The sequence below is a fragment of the Chanodichthys erythropterus genome, chromosome 4, assembly GCF_024489055.1.
Source record: "Chanodichthys erythropterus isolate Z2021 chromosome 4, ASM2448905v1, whole genome shotgun sequence".
In the NCBI taxonomy this organism is placed as follows: domain Eukaryota; kingdom Metazoa; phylum Chordata; class Actinopteri; order Cypriniformes; family Xenocyprididae; genus Chanodichthys; species Chanodichthys erythropterus.
The window spans coordinates 13,229,533-13,248,717 of NC_090224.1; the positions used below are offsets into that span (position 1 = coordinate 13,229,533).

The following is a 19,185-nucleotide window of genomic DNA, read 5'->3' on the forward strand; positions in this document are numbered from 1 at the left end:
GAGATCACAACATTCTGAAAATAACAAGCAGCACAAACACTTAAAATTAGAAGCGGGATCTCAGGCGAGAGACCGGAAGGGGCCAAAATATGGGGTTGAGGGGTTCAGCAACACTAAAGTCTTACTTTAGTAGGCCTTTTTTTTCTCAAGTTGGACCTCATTTTCATATGTGAATTTAATTGTATTGTTTGTCCCGCCTCTTTCTGATCATGTCAGGGGAAACAAGCACCCTGGTTCTTCAACATTCCTAAGCATTTACATAATAATCCCTTTCAACAGAACTGGTGGTCACTTAAAGGTAAATGCTTTTAGTTCCACTACAATGACATAATGAAGCATGACTGGGCTTGTTCTCATTTTTTTGGAGCAGACCCAGACATATTTGTCAAAGGGCTATTCAGTATTCTTTCAAGGAGAAGTTAAACCTGCCTACAGTCAACAAGTCAAGAAGCCCCTGTAAAAATAATAAAAATGATCAAATAGCAAGCAACTGACCAAAACAATACCAGTTTGCAATGGGTACTAGTTTAGAGCAACTCTATTGCCATCCAGAGCATTTTGAATATAGGAAAAACTACAAGCAATGCAAAATTTGCTTACTTTTTTTCCCTCTCAAACACCCCCTTCTTGAGCATGGAATAAGGGCTTAAAAGATGGGAAACATGCAGAAGATCCATTTATTGGCGTCTCCGTTCCTGACATCAGTTACCAAGGAAACAGTAGCTAAGGGAGTGTAGGCGGCTCACAGCCTGATTCAGAATGTCTTCCAACAACTTACTACAACAGATTCTAAAGGCAGTATGACTTCATTGGATTTTAAACAGGGTGATAATACAATACAAAATACGTAAAAAAAATTAAGATACAGAGAGAAAAAGAAAAACATTTTAAAAGCAATATATACAGATTTTTTATAAGTATAATAACAGTGGTGCTTAAGAAGTCATCAAATTACACTGCAAAAAAATCCAAAATTCAATAACGAGTATTTTGTGTCTAATTTTTCAGTAAAAATATCTAAAAATCTTTGAAACAAGATAATTTTACATTTATCTTCAGAAAATGTTTATTTAATACAAACGTATCTTGTCTTACTGCACTGGCAGATGTTTTCACTTGTTTTGAGTATGAGGTGAAAAAATCTGCCAGTATAGTAACACAAAATAAACTTCTATTCAAATACACTATATGAAAGCAAGTTTAATTATCATACACAGCATTGCTTCAAGTACATGCAGCTTCTTTGAAGGATTTTTAGAGATTTTACTAAAACAAGTCAAAAAAGACTCATTAAAAACTCAAAGATGTAATGTGAAGTTATGTATATCATAACTTGAAAATGCCAAAATCATGTATGAAGATTAGTGTCAGAGAAAAAAATCATAAGTATGCAAAAGTAGTCCAAAATACAGAAAAAAGGGCTATATCTTTAAGAAAAAATAAAAAAATAAATAAAAATAATTAAATGTAGAAAAGACGCCAACATTGATTAAACAATGACAGACTATTGTGAGAAAGTGAGCAGAATGAGCACCATATTGAAGTCTTTTTGGCAATTGCAATTCCCCTCTCTCCTGGAAAGGCCCAGCAATTTGGTTAACGTTGGCTGTGTCCAAGCTAAGCCATATGGTGTCTTTTGCAAGACTTCCTCCAAAATTTCAACAGATTTGGGCCCAGCTCTCTGATTCCCCCTTACACAGAAGGAAGAACATCTTTGAGCAGAGAAGGCGGTGCAGCACATCTCGAAGGAGCTCAGAAAGCAGGATGTGGGATTTCTGTAGCTGAAGGGTCATTCATAAAGAGATGACAGACATCCGGACGTGGCTGCCGAGCGATCTGGGTGGATTATTGTGCTGAAGTGTGAAGAAGTGGCGATGATTATGACAATCAGCTTTAAATGATGCCATCAGTCTGTTAATGAGGTGGTGGCTCCATTCTCGCCCTGCTAGCGGGATACGGTTGGGGAAATGGGCTTTTGTGTCTCCACCTGACAGATGTGCTGAAAGCCAGCAGAGCAGCAAACCTGTATCAGTGTCCCGCTGACTATTTTTATCCTCCCATTATGCCACTTCATGTCTTTTTAATCAAATACTAATACAGTATATTTTTGTCTCACAGAACACGGGTCGACTCACATGTCACTGCGGTCCTGTTGGAGTGAAGATGGAGTTAAAACAGCCTGGAGCCTACAATCTATATCTTTATACACATAATCCCCTTGGAAACTGTAATCCGTGATGCCTGGTGATGAGGGACACAGCTAAATATTTATTTTTCCCAGCATGAAAAGAACACAAAAGTAGCATGTCTGAGTACGAGGGATGGCATGCACTTCAGACCAAAAAGGGTATAAATACGCCATTTTTGAGGTCGTGTGAGAATTTTTTTTTGTCATCATTCCATTGTGAGGTTTACAAAAATGCGTAAGCCTCAAATTCAAAGCATGTGTGTACTAAAACACTCCACAAAATTAAAAGACAAAAAGAATATAATCCTGAAACTAAAACATTGCTCCAGGAAGAAACATTCTAGGCCTCAAACATAGTGGTTCTTTTGCACAAACAAACAAAAGTGGACACTGACTCATACTAAAAGAATTTAGATGTGAAACCACAGAAGACAAATCCTCTCCATTTTAAGTACCAAACCGCACTTTTCTGTCATTGCGTCAATATATTTGTTACTCAGTTTCTTCACACTCGTGCATCATTTTAAGGCGGTCTGAACTGCACTGGACAAAAATATTTGCTATTATTATAAAAAGCACTTATTATACAAGTCAATCATGTTGTGCATAAAAAGTTGTCTACAACTCAAGTAATGTCTTTGTCAAGGTGACTGTTCAGAGAAAATCAACTGACGTGCTTCGGAAGTTACTAAAATTCCTATAGCATGCTAGTATGTGATCCTTATTTTATAGTGACCTAAGCAGCCTTTTGAGAAATCTCATTCACACCAACCGAGTCCTCCGGACTGTCTGACAGAACTACTAATTCATTATCTGACAGTATGCAGATGCCCTGATGGCCGTTTATAAATGGCTGTGAGTAACCTGCTTCTCATTCCTTTCTTCTGCTCTCCTTCTCAGCCGCATTGTATCAGGTTTGCATCACGAGATGACATCAGACAGTAAGCATGCACCAAGTTCCATTGACTGCAATAGCTAAATATGGCTATGGGCCGGCACGCCACGGCCGGCCGGGTGGGCGGCAGCAGGCCAACTCCATTACACGAACTCAAAGACATTCTTTCAGAGAATATGAGCCCTTCACTTTCTGGCAGATCTTTCACAGACAGAGGAAAATATCCTTATATGGAGCATTTCCACTATATGTACACTACAACACCTGGCTGACGAACACAATCTGTTAGAATGTATGAATGATGGTTAAGACTTCCTATAAAAGGGATCGTTCACCCCAAAATTAAACTTATGCCATTATTTACTTACCCTCATGTTTCTGAAAACCTGTATGACTGACTGTGGATCAACAATTAAAATTGATGCCTGAATTGAGTAACTCTTAATCTTAATAATTTAAAAAAAATAAGATTGGATCATACAATCTGCATGTTATTTTTTATTTAGTACTGTCCTGAGTAAGATATTCCACATAAAAAAAAAAAAAAAAAAATGTTGTTTACATATGGTCCACAAGACAAAAAAATAGCTGAATTTAAAAAATGCCCCGCTCAAGGGTGAACCCTTGATTCTTAATAGTGTGTGTGGTTGCCTGGATGATCTACGACTTTTTTTTGTTTTGTGATGGTTGTTTATGAGTCCCTTGTTTGTCCTGAGCAGTTAAACTGAGCTCTGTTCTTTAGAAAAATCCTTCAGTTTTCCAGCATCTTTTGCATATTTAAACCCTTTCCAGCAATGACTGTATGATTTTGAGATCCATCTTTTTACCCTGAGGACAACTGAGGGACTCAGACACAACTAATAAAAAAGGTTCAAACATTCACTAATGCTCCAGAAGGAAATACGATGCATTAATAGTAAGGGGTGAAAACTTTTGAACAGGATAAAGATGTTCAAATTCTTCTTATTTTGTTTAATTTTTTTTTTTTTTTAGTACTGCCCTTCGGAAGCAACAGAAGACACTTAAATGTTTGCCAGAAGACAAATTAAGTACAATATTCCTTGATCTTCACCCCCCAACTTTTTAAGTATAACATATAAAGGTTATACTTTGGATTCATTATAAGCAAGCAATACAGTAATTTTTAAACAATAGTTGAGTTAAATAAAACTACCCAGCAATCACAACCGCAGGGTTAAAACAACCCATTCGCGGGGTTTGTCCATTTTCAACCCAACTTGGGTTGGTTTTAACCCAGCATTTTTTAGAGTGCAGCATGAAAGCATATTTATGGTAAAACGGGGTCTAAGTTGGTGTTCTACCACAGCTTATGCTGAAATTGGGTCCAAATTGGGGTCTTGGGGCACCCTATGGCAATTAGAGAACATTTTGTGATAGATATTGGTTCATTTTCTTTGCAATATAAATTCACAAAATTTACAAAGACTCAGTGACCTTCACAACAATAGAATATAAAACAGAACAATCACTTCACGGAACATTATTTTTGAAAAATAGCCAGTTTTGAAGGGAAGGCCAGAGCTATTAAGCTCTCCACAGCATCTACCCATATGCAAGAGTATGCAAGCACTGTCCGTCCCACACTATTTTAAAACTCAAAAACACAGCCATGATGTGAACACTTGACACAAATGATTACAAATCAGTATCGTGTCTGCAGTGTACTGAATCAGTGTACACTCCTCAGGCACTTTACTATGCCGTTGAGCACGTCTGTGTGGAGCAAAAAAGACAGCCAAACAATGTTTGTTATGCAGGACACGCAGCGGTGTCCAACGGCGTCCTCGCTTGGCTTGCAGCACGCAGGGAATACACCAGTTAATGTTTAACAGGCTGCAAGAGCTCTGCAGATAAAGCCTATGAAGATTTGACATCTCTTCTGTAGCAAAAAAGTAGGACATGACCAATGCTGAGTCACCATCAAAAGACTGAGATCATGTTCAGTATTCTACAGAGCGTCCTAGACTCCTTTGGGTACGTCTCACGGAATTATGCATCACTGATGGATAAACACTCATGTAGCACAGCTGTAGAATATTTTACCTACTCTACATCTCCATATCCATCCATATATACACACATTTTAAGCCTTACTGCAATAAAACCCAATAAAGATGCAATAACTGCATCAATAGTATGGTATTATCCAAGTAGAAAGAAGAATCTGTCAAGCAGGTTGTAAGCTTTGAGCATGTATATTCCAGTCAAGCAGCCTCAACCTTGACTGCTGCTTCCTTTGGGAACTCATTGCAGAAAAGCTTTTCATTAACAAGACCTGGGTGAGTAACAGCCTCCGTCATCCTTTGAAGTCCACAGAAATCTTGATAAAAACATGCTCATGAAAAAGCGAATTCAGAGCTTCAAAGTGGGGATTTAACTGAACTTAGTCCAACAGACATTAACATTACATTGCTGCACTATCTGTGTTTGATTCTGCAGTGTGAGGGTTCACCTGGTTCATATTCTCACCATCACACATGCAGATGTCAACTCTGGATCTATGAGTGCACGTGTTCTTCCATAAGGTGGAAGTTGTTTTGTGTTCAAGACATCATGGTGTACCAAGCCATTTTCCCCAATAAACTACACAGTAAAAAAAAAAAAAAATGTTGGTTTAACTTAGAAAAGTAAGTTACCTGGTTGCCTTAAAATGAGTTCGTAGAAATAAAAATTTGAGTTAATACAATGAAGACGATTGGTTTAAAGAAACAGAAACAGAAAAATATTATGTTACCTGAACCACATTAATTATCTAAGTTAATTTGACAAAAGAAAAAATGTGATCAATCATGAAAATCATTTTTTACAGTGTAATTTTACACCTAAAAAAAAAAAAAAAACTGTTCTATTGGGAAAACAAAGCCCATGAAACAAATAAATTACTCATCACACCTTTAAATGATGAATAAGCATCATTTGAACTACATGATCTGAAGGCTTTGTTTGATTTAAGCTGAATGAAACCTTTCTTCACATCAAGACCTATTTGTACCATTTACTGCAGTCAGTGTCTGCAACTTTGGCATTTACCTTCTCTGCACCTCCAGTTCCTCTGGTGAAGGGCCATTCTGCACCTGAGGGGTCTGTCTTGGCAACTGGGGGCCTGTGGAAAGAGGAAAAATCTGAATTAAGCATCAGTTTGAAAACTAACGGTAAAGCACTAAAGACTTTTAAATCTGATCAATAATGTAAAGTGCACTGGACAGGCCCCAAAAGAGTAACAGGAGAGAGAGAGAAACATGGAGCGCTGGCTGCAAGACACATCGATCAGGTGTGCTGGACAGCAAGAGTTAATTAGGACATTTTATATCAGGGAAAGGGGAAAAGATTATCTGTAAAAAGAACCCATCAGCAATAGTTCAAGTCACTGTGCATTAAAAAATATCTAAGCACCAAAACAGAGTCAGAGCCAGGCTGAAAGTGGGCATTTGAAATGTCGATAATGTAGATAAAGTGACAAACACATAAGATACTGGGAACAAACCACTTTAATGATTGGCAGATGAATAATTCTTAGGAACTGGAAGTCAGAGGAAGCCCCTTCCTTTCAGGAATGGGTAGCAGAACTAGGTAGAGTGGTTGCATGTGAAAATATGCCTTATAAACCGACGGATAAAACTTATTTTTATAAGAAATGGTCCAGATATCTTATTTGGAAAAGGGGTAGTAATAATTATGTGTGAGAAACATGTTCACAGTATATAATATATATATATATATATATACATAAAATTAAAGAGGATGTATGATTTTATTTTGTGATTTAACTAACATGACTGTATTATCTATGCCAGCCCCAGAAAGACTGAATGACGACCACATGCCGGGAATATATAATGTAGATGGAAAACCGAGCCTTGATATTGTCTTATTTTGGGTACAGAGGCCCAGTTACTTTTGCCAGGTTGGATTTGAAAGCTTAGCACGAATCCAGGACAGGTCTCTGCCGTGACACGATTGACTGATCGATCAATGCAGCATTGTGCAGGTGAGAGGTCTGTTTACAGAGTCTGGAGGTAAGGCCCTCTCTGCCGCTCATTACCAGACTACATATGCCCTCCGCCATTTCCTGTTTACTTGCTTCACACAGCAGGGCATTGCAAAAACAAAACCTTTTTTATACTTTGACCTGTTAAACCTGTTTCTTTCCTGCAGTTTGATCATTTTAGTGGGGGAAGGTAGTCTAAATAGCCACATAGCTAAACTATTTACTACGTAGCAAAATGTCTGGTCCACATTGCAGATTTGAGACCTTCTGTCCAACATAGGAACAACAGTTAATAATTTGTTTAGTTTTTACACGTTTCGCATGGATTTATCTGAAAGGGATTATACCACAATAATAAAATGTAAGCACAAACATAACAAAACATTAAACATTTAACAAACATAACAAAATCTAAAAATAAATAAATAAATAAATAACAGTAAACTAAACATAAACAAACATAAAACCTAAGAAATAACAAAACATAAAACATAATAAAATGTAAAACAAACAAAACATAAAACCATAACAAAATCAATATAACATTTAACAAAACACAACATTTAAAAAAAAAGAAAACTAAAAACATCATAAAATAGCAAAACATAAAACAACATCTGTCTTGGGATAAAGTGCTGTTTTTTTTTTTTTTTTTTTAATCAATATGAAAGTTGGAGCAAAGAAGATGCATGGCATGCAATGCACATCGAGTAACAAAGTTAAACTTCACCTTAACCAGAAACAAATGTCTTGCAGAACACGTTAATTGGATTAAACAAGTCTGAATGTACAACTCTCCCGACAGCACAAGACTCCATGAAAAAACATGACATTATAGCTGAGCCATCTGGACAAGCCAAGCAGTAATCAAGTCATCTGTCAAATCTAATCTAACATTACAGTTTTGTGAACCCCTTTAAGAAAGCCAAACGTTCCTGATTGTCCATGTTTGTGTAACGCACTCTACAAATTCCCTTCTCAAATGTTCTTTGTCTTTAACACATAAAACACACCTACGCTAGCCTTAATGTGTATGTAAAAGGCCCTGTTATATAAGCAAGCACCATCCATTTCTCTTCCTTCCTTGAAACAGAAACAAACATTACTCTTAAAATGAGTTGAGCTAATCACAAATTATCAAAGTCAAAAACAGATCATATCTAATGAGTCAGCAGATTTAGCCTCTCCAGATACGGAGGTCAAATTGTACAAATATTAACTTGATTGGTTATTATGGCTACTTTATAGAGATTTTCAAGTGCAATGACTGCAATTTGAAATTCTGACACAAAGGCAAGCATACTTGGCCCATTTAACCTGGCCAATCCGAACAGCACTTTAAATGCTGGCTCTGGCCCAAAAGCACTCAGTGTCAGCTTTAATATGAACTGATCCTCCTTCAAGCCAGTTTGGTAATGTACTACCATTAGATCACAAACTGATAGCATAATGTCCTGTGTACTTCCTATTCTACAAATATGCATAATAAAATAATAAAATTAAATATAATATACATATGTAATACAAATGTATTATTTTTCATTTTATAATATTATTAATTATAAAAATAATAAAAGAATATTGGATGCATAATTAAATTGCATTTGTGTATTTGTGCCACTTAGCTTTCTGATTTAACACAAAAATTAGTCAAACAACACCAAACAGTGGAACCAAAGATCATACTCAAACATCAGCTCCATTTTTACCTATTAAATGGACCATTTACGAACTAACATAAAGCTAAAGAATCTGAATAGCACCTACATGAGAGGAGGGAACCACCGAGCCTCTTCTGACAGCAGATGTACTGTAGAAGTCCATCTTGGTCTTTAGGTGCACTTGTAACAAGTGCGTTAGAGCCGTTCGCATCAGCTCCCAAACTGCCATCAATGACTCCATGAGATCTCAGAGAAAGCAGCATGTTGTTCTGGCTATTCTCAGGCAAACACTGCTGTGGTAAAAATAAGACCGGACCAATACGCTGGCAGTTAGACGTTAGACGCTCTGCCACAACATTCACAGAGCAGGATGTGGTCCACTTATTGCACTTTCCGGACCTGATCAATTATTCATGCCTGGATGGGCGAAGGGTAAAGCGGTCAATGTTACAATCACATCACAACTATTACAATCAGGTGGGTGGAGAAAAACCATGGAAGTATTTATAGGCTTAACCCTTTCGAGAAAAACAGAATAGATACAGAAGGACTGAGACTGTGCCTCTGAAACCTAGTGAGCTACCTACAAAAGGACAATTTAAGATATACATTTCAGAAAAATTGGAAACAGAAAATGTTTTCCACACGATGGATCAAATGTGTCTCAGGACGTCTCTTTAAGCACTCACAGGGAGATACATAGCTTGTCTCAAAAGCCACAGGACCAAATAATGGGCTTGAAATCAAGTTATCGGATGATGTCACCAGCAACTAATAGCCACAAATACACTGGGCAGCTTTAATTTCAGAGTTGAAGCATCTCTAAAAATCCACACCACACATTAGGACCACAATAAGACCACTATGAGCTTAAGGGAGGAAAAATAAACACTGCATCCCTCTGAAACTTGATGGTGTCGCTGTTAGACAGCGTTACAGTACTTACTATATGTACTACACAAATACTAAAATATAAAATATATAAATATATATCATACTAATATATAAAAGAATATTGTTATATTTATTTTTGTATATTTTTTGCACTATTTATTATTCATTATTCTCTAACACAAAATTTTTGGCACATTTATCTATCTAAGGAAAATAACAAATATTAGTCATAACTTGCTGGATTGTTCAGACTTCAGAGCTTACAGTGAAAGGAATAGTTTTGTCATCATTGTGTCGTTCCAAACATGTATTACTTTCTTCTGTGGAATGCAAAAAATATATTTTTAAGATTATTTCCAGGTTCTATGTCAGAACGCAGAATTATTATTGGCCGGATCCTGCGTCAGCATCACACACGAGTCGTGCTGCTCACGTGAACAGCGTGGGCCAAAACTGAGCCGGCGTTCTGATGTAGAACCTAGAAGCGCTGGATATTGTTGAATAAAGTCGCTATTTTTGTTTCATTTTTGTGAACGTATTCTCGTCGCTTCATAAATGAAGGTTGAACCACTGAAGTCACATGGACTATTTTAACGATATCTTTAGAATCTTTCTGGAACATGAAAGTGGTGGTTAAATTGCTGTCTATTGAGGAGTCAGAGAGCTCTCGGATTTCATCAAAAATATCTTTGCTTGTGCGAAGATAAATGAAGGACTTACGGGTGTGGAATGACATAAGGGTGAGTAATTAATGACAGAATTTGCATTTTTGGGTGAACTGACCCTTTAAGATCTCTTTAACAGCCACAGTAACCCATAAATACCCTAGGTGTGACAAAGTAATAGAAACAGAAAGCAGCTGATTGACAAATGTCCCATCGCTATCATGGCTGGTCTGGACAAAAATTGATTTACATGGAAGTAATAGTGGAGCAACTAATTTACATGAAGTGATTGTTTAAATCCCTAAACCTATATGAGCAAAAGTAATTGGGATGTTTCCCTTAGCAAGCACATTAACTGTGCCCAAAGGCTTGCCAATCGGTCCAGGATTGATAAACCACCTGTTCTTCAAAGACAAGACAACTTTTGTTTTACAGCAGCATTTGGGAAAAACAAACATCTGACACACAGCCTCATTACCACACCCTGATGCTGTCACCTTGTAAATACAAGACACAAATCCCCTTTTTACTCATGTGTGTCGCTCAACACAGGCACAAGCTTTCCAATTAATTCCACAGTTGTGGTTCCACAAATGGGAAATCAGAGTCAAGGGCTGCATAATTTTAAGATGAGGAAGCAAATGATTACTCTTCTAGCTCTAAACAGATTCTGATTGGATAGTGAATACGTCAGTGAACCAGTTAAAACAATTTATACGAGTCAAAAGAAATGTTGTATGTCAACGTATGCAGAATCAAGGTTTCTGTCTTAGTAGTAGAAAGCTCAGAAAGTCAAACAAGACTATCTGGTGTGTTTGCAGACATACTGGGATATAATGAATATGGTGTCATGAATTTGGCAAGTCTCGTCACTCAGGGCTCCAAGTCAGAGACCGAAAGTCTGGTAAGAAATGGAACAGGGACCTAAACATAGTAGCAGATATCTGGTTCTACTTACTACAAACTTGCTTAAAATGTTAGTCCATCTAGTTACACAGTCTATCATGTCCACATAGATATGATAACCTCTAATGTACAAAATAAACAAATTAAAATAAAACACAAAGTACTACAAGAATTGGAACTGGGTCCTAAAGATAGTAGAAGTTTCTGGGTTCCCTAGATCAACTGTTTCATCCACAAGGTGTTGATGTTTTCAGTGTTCTGCATTACCCCAGAGATACTAAATAGCATCACCTGATCCCACTTGGTGTGAGCAAATGAATGCAGTGGCAAGAATGAGCTGCAAAATCATTGAGGGGAGGCTTTTTGATGCAATGTTGCCTAATAAAAGAAGCTCTGCTTGGAAACAGTTCTGCCATTTGTAGTCTAAATGAAACAAGAACACACTTTTGATTGCAAAACAACCCCACCTCTGAACATGTGCAGAGTGTAAACAATCATATTTAGCACTTCTGAAATAAGAAAACAAGACTGCTTTTATACAAAGACATCCTGTAGAACCGCTGTCCATATACAATGCAACTTTTGTTGAGATAATGGACATCTTTACAGGCTATTGTCAAGCTTTATTACATTGTGTAGACCATCGCAAACACGTCACTTATACTTCTGACAGAAAATGAAATGACATTGGAAAACTGTATTATCTTGGAAAGGCAAATCAAATGGAGAAAAAAACTACAGGATAAGCAAGACTGAGAATGTGAGAATGGCTGGTAAAGGAGTGAAAAGACTGACTCAGCACACAGAGCTAAAACAAGCACACATTTTACTGAGAAAAACAGATCAGCTCTTGGATCGTTATGGACAATCTGTTTTAGACATTTAATGGTTTTCCGTGATAAACTTGGCATGGCTGTGATGTTAAACCTCAGCAAAGGAGTGTGGAGAGGTTAAGTGGTTTGATTAGATGAAATCTGTCAGCAGTCACAATTAACATACCTATATTTTGGTTTGCATTTTCAACAAATTCAATTTCAGAATTAAGTTCCTGTCATAGCTTGAGGAAACTTGCTAATTGCTATGAACTTATGCTACGCTCAAGCACTCATGGGAAGATCACATTTACGAGTTGAGAAGTCATAATTATGACATTAGGTGTGTGCAAATAACCTTAGACAAAGTAAGATGATGATGTACCTTTATTTGCATAAAATCCAACAAGAACTCCACATCTACAAAATTATAAAAATAATGCGAAAAGAATGGTGTGTTTTTGCTTTATGTTATTCAACTGATGAAGGTACTATAAATGGAATTGTTATATATTTTATTGTAATTGCACAATACTATGGTATTTTGTACATGCAAATTAATTTTATAGTAAACGAAAAAAAAACAAAACATCCTTTGCATCCGACATGTTTGTTCACTGACGCCTCAACTCAGAATCTCTGGACTTAACAAAAATCCAGTTTCCCCATTCATAATTATGAGATTTTGGGATGTTTATATGTGTTCAACTCATAAATAGCCTTTAATGGTGCATTCAAGTCATGTTGGGAAGAGCTTAAGTAACTCTGCGCCACTAGTGGCAACAAACCGAAGTGCAAAAATAATGATCGTTTCAAATGTCATTGGTCAGCCAAACTGATAATCCTGCCATCAAACTCATGCAACAGTCTATGAATGGTACACTTCAAATCAAGCACTACACATTTGTATTTTGCAGCTAAAGTGTTAATAAAGCCAAATATTCAAACCATCATTATGATAAACATGTTACATTAATTTCATTGGTGCTCAGAGAGATAATGCTCATTTCTAAAACAGAATATGACAAGCAGGCAATCAGCATATCATCTACTGATCCAGATTTTTACAAAGATCAGATTTTTTAGATGATGTCTGTACATCTAAATGTTATTTTTTGCTTTATTCATATCCATTTTACTACATACCATAAGCACATTACAGTTTATCAGAACCCAAAAGTGACATCCTGGAAAAGAGTTGTACCTGACTGCCCCTGTTGGGAGTCTCTCATGGTTAAAGCCCCTTCCCTCCCCATCAAACTCACTCCTCAAGATGATCTCAGTGCGGCTGATCTTCTGCGGGAAGCGGTACACTCTAGGGGCTGGCATGATGGGCAGGTGCCTGCAGGCCTGCCTTTCTGCTCTGATGCTCTGAACCCAGACCAAGTCCCTCTGGGAGAGTTGTGGTAGAGATATTGAGCTCTAATGTTGTATACCTGAGTCAAATTCCAACCAGAAAAATTGAACAATGAAACTGTATAACTAAGCTCAGAACTTGAAATGAAGCTAGTTCCAAAGCAACAAAGCTAACCTGCAGCCTGGAAGAACTTAAGAAGTGGCAAGACGAGCTCTGCAGCTATTTAGAAAGCTGTAGAGAAAACCCTTCTGCAACGAGGACTACTAGGAGTCTGGGGCAAGAGAATGATCTCATCGATAAAAAGTGTTCGGGGCTGACAACGTCATCTTTCCCACCTTGGCTGTTGGAGCAATTGGGTGGTCATGTGGTACCAAGAACACATACCAGACACGGGGACCACCCCACCCCTTTTCAAGCCATATTCAGGCTCCACAGCCAGAAAAACAAACTCTTTTTGGCTCAGGAATGTTCTGTCCTAATATTTCCCCTCAGAGGAACCATGTCTCAAAAGATAAACACCTGTCCTGCCAAACTGTGAAGACCTTCATTTAGACCTCTAGATGCAGACGCAGCAGGCTCCTGGGGGTCTACAGTTGAACGGGGTGAAAAGCCTGCTTTGTTCTGACATGGATGAGCTCATGCAATCCCACATATTTGACGACTGTCAACGGGTCATCACAAGACAGTATTTATACACAGAAAGGTGGCACAAAACCTTAACTCATGACCTTGACACATGTTGTGGTTAAGCTACTGGTCTAGGCAGGATGCTATATGGAAGCTAGTGACCGATACCTAAAATTAGAGCGCCATTTGATCATAAATGATCACATGTATTTGTTATAACAGTTACCATTCACAGTTTCTGTGAAACAGACCAACTTTTCTGACTATACAAAGTTATTTTTCCTGTGCTTCTAGTTTTCCTACCAGAATTTTCCTTCCTCTATCTTTCCATTTCAGAAGTGATGAAATGAAGGTCAGGATGTGTGAGCCATCTAGACTTCTACAGATCAGATTTTTATTTTAGGTAAAAAAAAACAAAAAAAAAAAAACATTGGGTATTAATCTGAAAACTATATAAAGGGGGGGGGGGGGTCTTCTGGCTTAAGAAGAGCAGAAACCCTTATAATTACTGCCATTCAAAAGTTTGGGATCGGTAAGATTTTTAATGTTTTTAAAGCAAGTCTCTTATGCTCACCAAGGCTGCATTTATTTAATAAAAAAAAAAAGAAGAAAAAAAAAAGTTATATTGTGAAATATTATTACAATTTAAATCAACTGTTTTCTGTTTGAATATATTTTAAAATGTAATTTATTCCTGTGATGGCAAAGCTGAACTTTCAGCATCATTACTCCAGTCTTCAATGTCACATGAATCTTCAGAAATCATCTAATATGATGATTTGCTGCTCAAGAAACATTTGTTATTATTATCATCAATGCAGTTGTGTACAATTTTTTTAGGATTCTTTGATGAATAAAAAATTCAAAAGAACAGCTTTGTAACATTATACACTACCACTTAAAAGTTTGGGGTCAGTAAGATTTTTCTTCTTTTTTTAAGAAATTAATACTTTTCTGCAATGATGCATTAAATTTATCAAAAGTGGCAGTAAAGACATTTCTAACTTTACAAAAGATTCTATTTCAAATGAAATGCTGTTCACAAAAATGTACACAATTGTTTTCTACTGATAATAATGTTTCATGAGCAGCAAATCAGCATATTGATTTCTGAAGGATCATGTAATGATGCTAAAAATTCAGCTTTGCAAACACAAGAATAAATTACATTTTAAAATATATTCAAACAGAAAACAGTTATTTTAATTTGTAATAATATTTCATAATATTACACAATTTTTATTTTTTATTTTTGTATTTTTAATAATAAAAAAAAAAAAATGCAGCCTTGGTGAGCATAAAAGACTTCTTTTAAAAACATTAATCTTACCAATCCCAAACTTCTGAATGGCAGTGCATGTATCTCAGTCTCACTCATCAGGCACATTAATCTTGTTTTAAAATCTTGTTAACTTTTATTTTTTACTGGAAAGAGAGACACATTAAGAATTGCACAATACATTGGTACCACATTAGTTATCAGCTGATATTAAACTTCCTTTTATTAATTGCTTGGTATCTGTCAATATTTGATGTTATGCATACTCATTTCCATTTGATTTTTCCATTAATTTTTTTTTTTTAGTCATTTATCAGTTATCGGCCATAAGATGAACATAATTATCGCCTTATTGTATCAGCCATACTATTAATATCTCGATTAAAATATCTTAAGAGAAAAGTTCAGCTATGCCAAGGTGATTATTTAAGTAGAGGAGAAGGTCTTTTTCCTCACTGTGATTTCAAGGCGTGAGAAATCACACTGCTTCAGCTAAGCCAGGGTATTGGATGAGCTTAACCAAGAGCAACTAAATTACCCGAAAGCTGCCGGCCCGTCAGCACTACAACAAAATTCACATCCGAGTCCTAAACCACAAACACCTGCCTGTCTGTGCCAGTAAGCAATCATTCCTTTGTTCACACATTCCTAGCAGTCATGTCAAGGTGGGAGATAAACAAAAAACAACAGTGAAGAAAGTTTACAATAATTATACTCAATTTACCCGTGGGAAAGATAAAAGGTCACACTTCTCATGTATGCTCCTCAGGCGGATTGTCTGGTTTGGATGGTTTGATTTCTCAATGACAAACATGTTTATACATTTACCTCACCAATACATCAATCAGCACATCCATCACACATATATAGTCCATGTTGCCAAGAGCTCGGCTGTCTGCCTTGCGAGAGCTCCTCATTCATGCTGGCAACAGCATTTATATAAAAACTCACAAAATCTCACACAGTCCATGGCTCCAGTGTCAGGGTAACATCACCCTGGCATGTGACTCTGTGTTGCACATTACACCAGTCTAAAATTAGAAGACACATTCTAGGGGTTTGGAAAAAAAGGGCCTTTGATTCTCCTGGACCCCTCAACCAGCATATACACGTCCCTTCAGGGGGCTGGATGACATACTACATATAAATCTATACAAAATATATACACAAATGTCTTTAAAGAGGATCGCCATTACCTAAACTTCTGCTTTTACAATGGGATGACACACAACAACAAAAAGGCACAAACGGGTCACAAACATTCCGATCAGGCCATGTAAACATACTACCCGATGTGATGCTCCAAAAATACAAACACAGCAAGATGACTACATTGTTATTCCACCTGAGTCTGTGTTTAGACACAGAGTAAAAGACAGTGGATCACTTTCTGGGCTCAAGGCATGTGGTATTTGACAGGTATTAGCCCACCTCATGAAAACAACGGCTGACATGATTTAGTAACAAGTCTGCCTAGCAACACTGCAAGTCCCTGTACAATCAACAGGGGGCGCATTTAAATTTTATGAGTCTTTTTTTTTTTCTTCAGCACAAGTATGCCAAGTGTGTTAATAAATAACATCAAATAGCCAAGAGCTAAATTGTTTAAAACAAATCAATTGTTTTTTTCCTCCGCCAGTGGCTTAATTTTCTAAATTACTTGGATTGTGGTTTATTCAAAGTATGTAAATAAATGAGTGAAAAACAGTCTTGAAGGATTTCAAGTTCAAAAACACAAATACTGTAATTTGACAAAGTGTGTTGCCAAACATACATCTACAAATCTCAAAGCCCTCAAACATGCACCACAGGTTAACTGCATCATGACTGAACTTCATTCAGAGCTTCAATAAAACACACTGCAAACAAGTTCACTTAGAGACCTGGATACAGACTGCAGTTAGCTAGATGGCTCTAACAGAACTGAACGCAGCCATTTAGCCCTACTGCAGCTGTACACAGCTTCATGTTGACAATGGAGTGAATTAAGGGAGAGCCAATTACGCTTTCCTGTTTTGGCTCAGTCGTATGGGATCCTACTACTGAATGGTTAGTGCAGTTTAACACACTCTCCAAAATCACTGTCTCCATGCCAGGTACCTACAGGCATTAGCAAATTCAGCAAAGATAGAGTAGCGCACAAAACAGTGTTGAGGAGTGATGTTACAAACGTAACATTTGTTAGGTAGAGTGACAGTTGCTGAGTGGTTTTCAAAATAGTACATCTTTTCCAGTTACAAGCTGCTTTTTTTTTTTTTTTTTTTTTTTTTTTTTTAAATCACAGCATTACTGTATCTTCTCACACTGCATTTCACATTTTTAACCCCTTAAGTAGGTCAAACAATTATTTACAGATTTAATTTGCTTCCTACATCACATTTTAGGTAGCAAAATTAACAGTTAAATGCTGCTATTCAGCACTATATATTACAATTCAATATTATAAACTACTTTTTTGTAGTTTTATTAGTTGCATTTTATATAGACACACTACTGCTCAATTTTTTTTTTAAAGAAATTAATTCTTTAATTCAGCAAGAATGCATTCAATTTAAATGTTTTATAAAGTTTTTATAACATTTTTAATGTTACAAAAATGTATATTTAAAAAAAAAAATGCAGTTCTTTTGAACATTCCCAATATTCAGCTTAAAACAAGGTTTCCAAAATAATAAAATAAAATAAAAATAAATAAATAAAAAAAGTAATGGCTGCTTAAAATTCAGCTTTAACATCACAGGAATTAATATATTTTAAAATATATTAAATTAGGGAAAAAAGGTATTTATTGTAATATTTCACAACACTACTGTTTTTACTGCATCTTTGATCAAATAAATGCAGCCTTGGACATAAGACAATAAAAATAATGTAGGTAACTACTGTATATACAAAAATATATATATTGCATCCATAAATAGATTAAGTGTAGTTAGCCATGTTCTGTTATTAACTTGTAGTGTATCTAATTATTTTTCAAAAGTGCAGCTTGACTGTAGTCAACACTGGCACAAAGTACAACTAAATGTAAACCTAGCTCTTAATAAGGGACAAAGTGGACGAGTAACGAAGGAGGAGAGGGCAAGAGGGATCAGATGTGAGAAGAAAGCTGCAAGGCAGATGAGAGGAGGGAGAAATGAAAATCCCAAAGGCGAAACTTTTACGCTGAAGACTCCTCTCCCCCAAGGCAACAGGAGATGAGCAGACACTTCTCCATGTCTGTGGGGTCTGAGAGTCAGATTAAAATGAAAACTCACAGAAAACAGCATTTTACATAGTTAATTCACTATTTTTTGGATTGCAACAGTCAGAGAATTTGGACTGCTAGGATATCCGCACATCAGCAAAGTATGCATAATTAACATCGCTTTGCATAATTAACTGCCGTGCTATCAGGTAATTAATAGACAGTAATAAGGCCACAGAGTCTGAAGCTTCCTGTGGTGATAACAGGAGCCCAGCGCAGTCACAAGATAAATTTCCATAGCAAGATTAGTGAGACAAAGAAGTGAAGGTCATGGAAAATGGCAACAGTAACAGTTTCTGCATTGCTTGAATGAATATTGTCTCACAAATTCCCTTTCTCCCTTTTTAGATACATGCATACGAAAAAACTTTCACACAAACTGTAGTGGTAAAACAAACTCTAAATTTACAGTAAAGAAAGAAATGCTGTTCAGCAAATTCCAGGAACACAATAGAGTGGATCAAATGAATCAGTGAATCATTTTCTAGAGCTGGTACATATGGATGCATCATCCTAACTCACCAAATGAATCACCAACTATTTGATGGAGGGTACATCACAATCAACTCCCTAGCTTCCTAGGTCGTGAACCAGTACACAAGATGGCACTGGAAAGGACTCAGTACCCTGGATCACCACACAATA

The 19,185-nt window shown here is 36.7% G+C and overlaps 1 protein-coding gene across 6 annotated transcripts in view; it reads right to left on the bottom strand.

Moving 5' to 3' along the window:
* The window catches only part of enah (ENAH actin regulator), a 97,385-nt gene that overhangs the window by 21,809 nt on the left and 56,391 nt on the right, over positions 1-19,185 (bottom strand). For 3 of the 6 annotated variants that reach the window (XM_067384150.1, XM_067384155.1, XM_067384149.1), the window contains exon 4: positions 6,135-6,207. In XM_067384150.1, coding sequence (XP_067240251.1) covers positions 6,135-6,207 — 73 coding nt within the window. Of the gene's footprint in view, positions 1-6,134; positions 6,208-8,859; positions 9,039-13,295; positions 13,671-19,185 lie in introns of those variants that run through there. The other 3 variants (XM_067384153.1, XM_067384152.1, XM_067384151.1) reach the window with 3 other exon arrangements.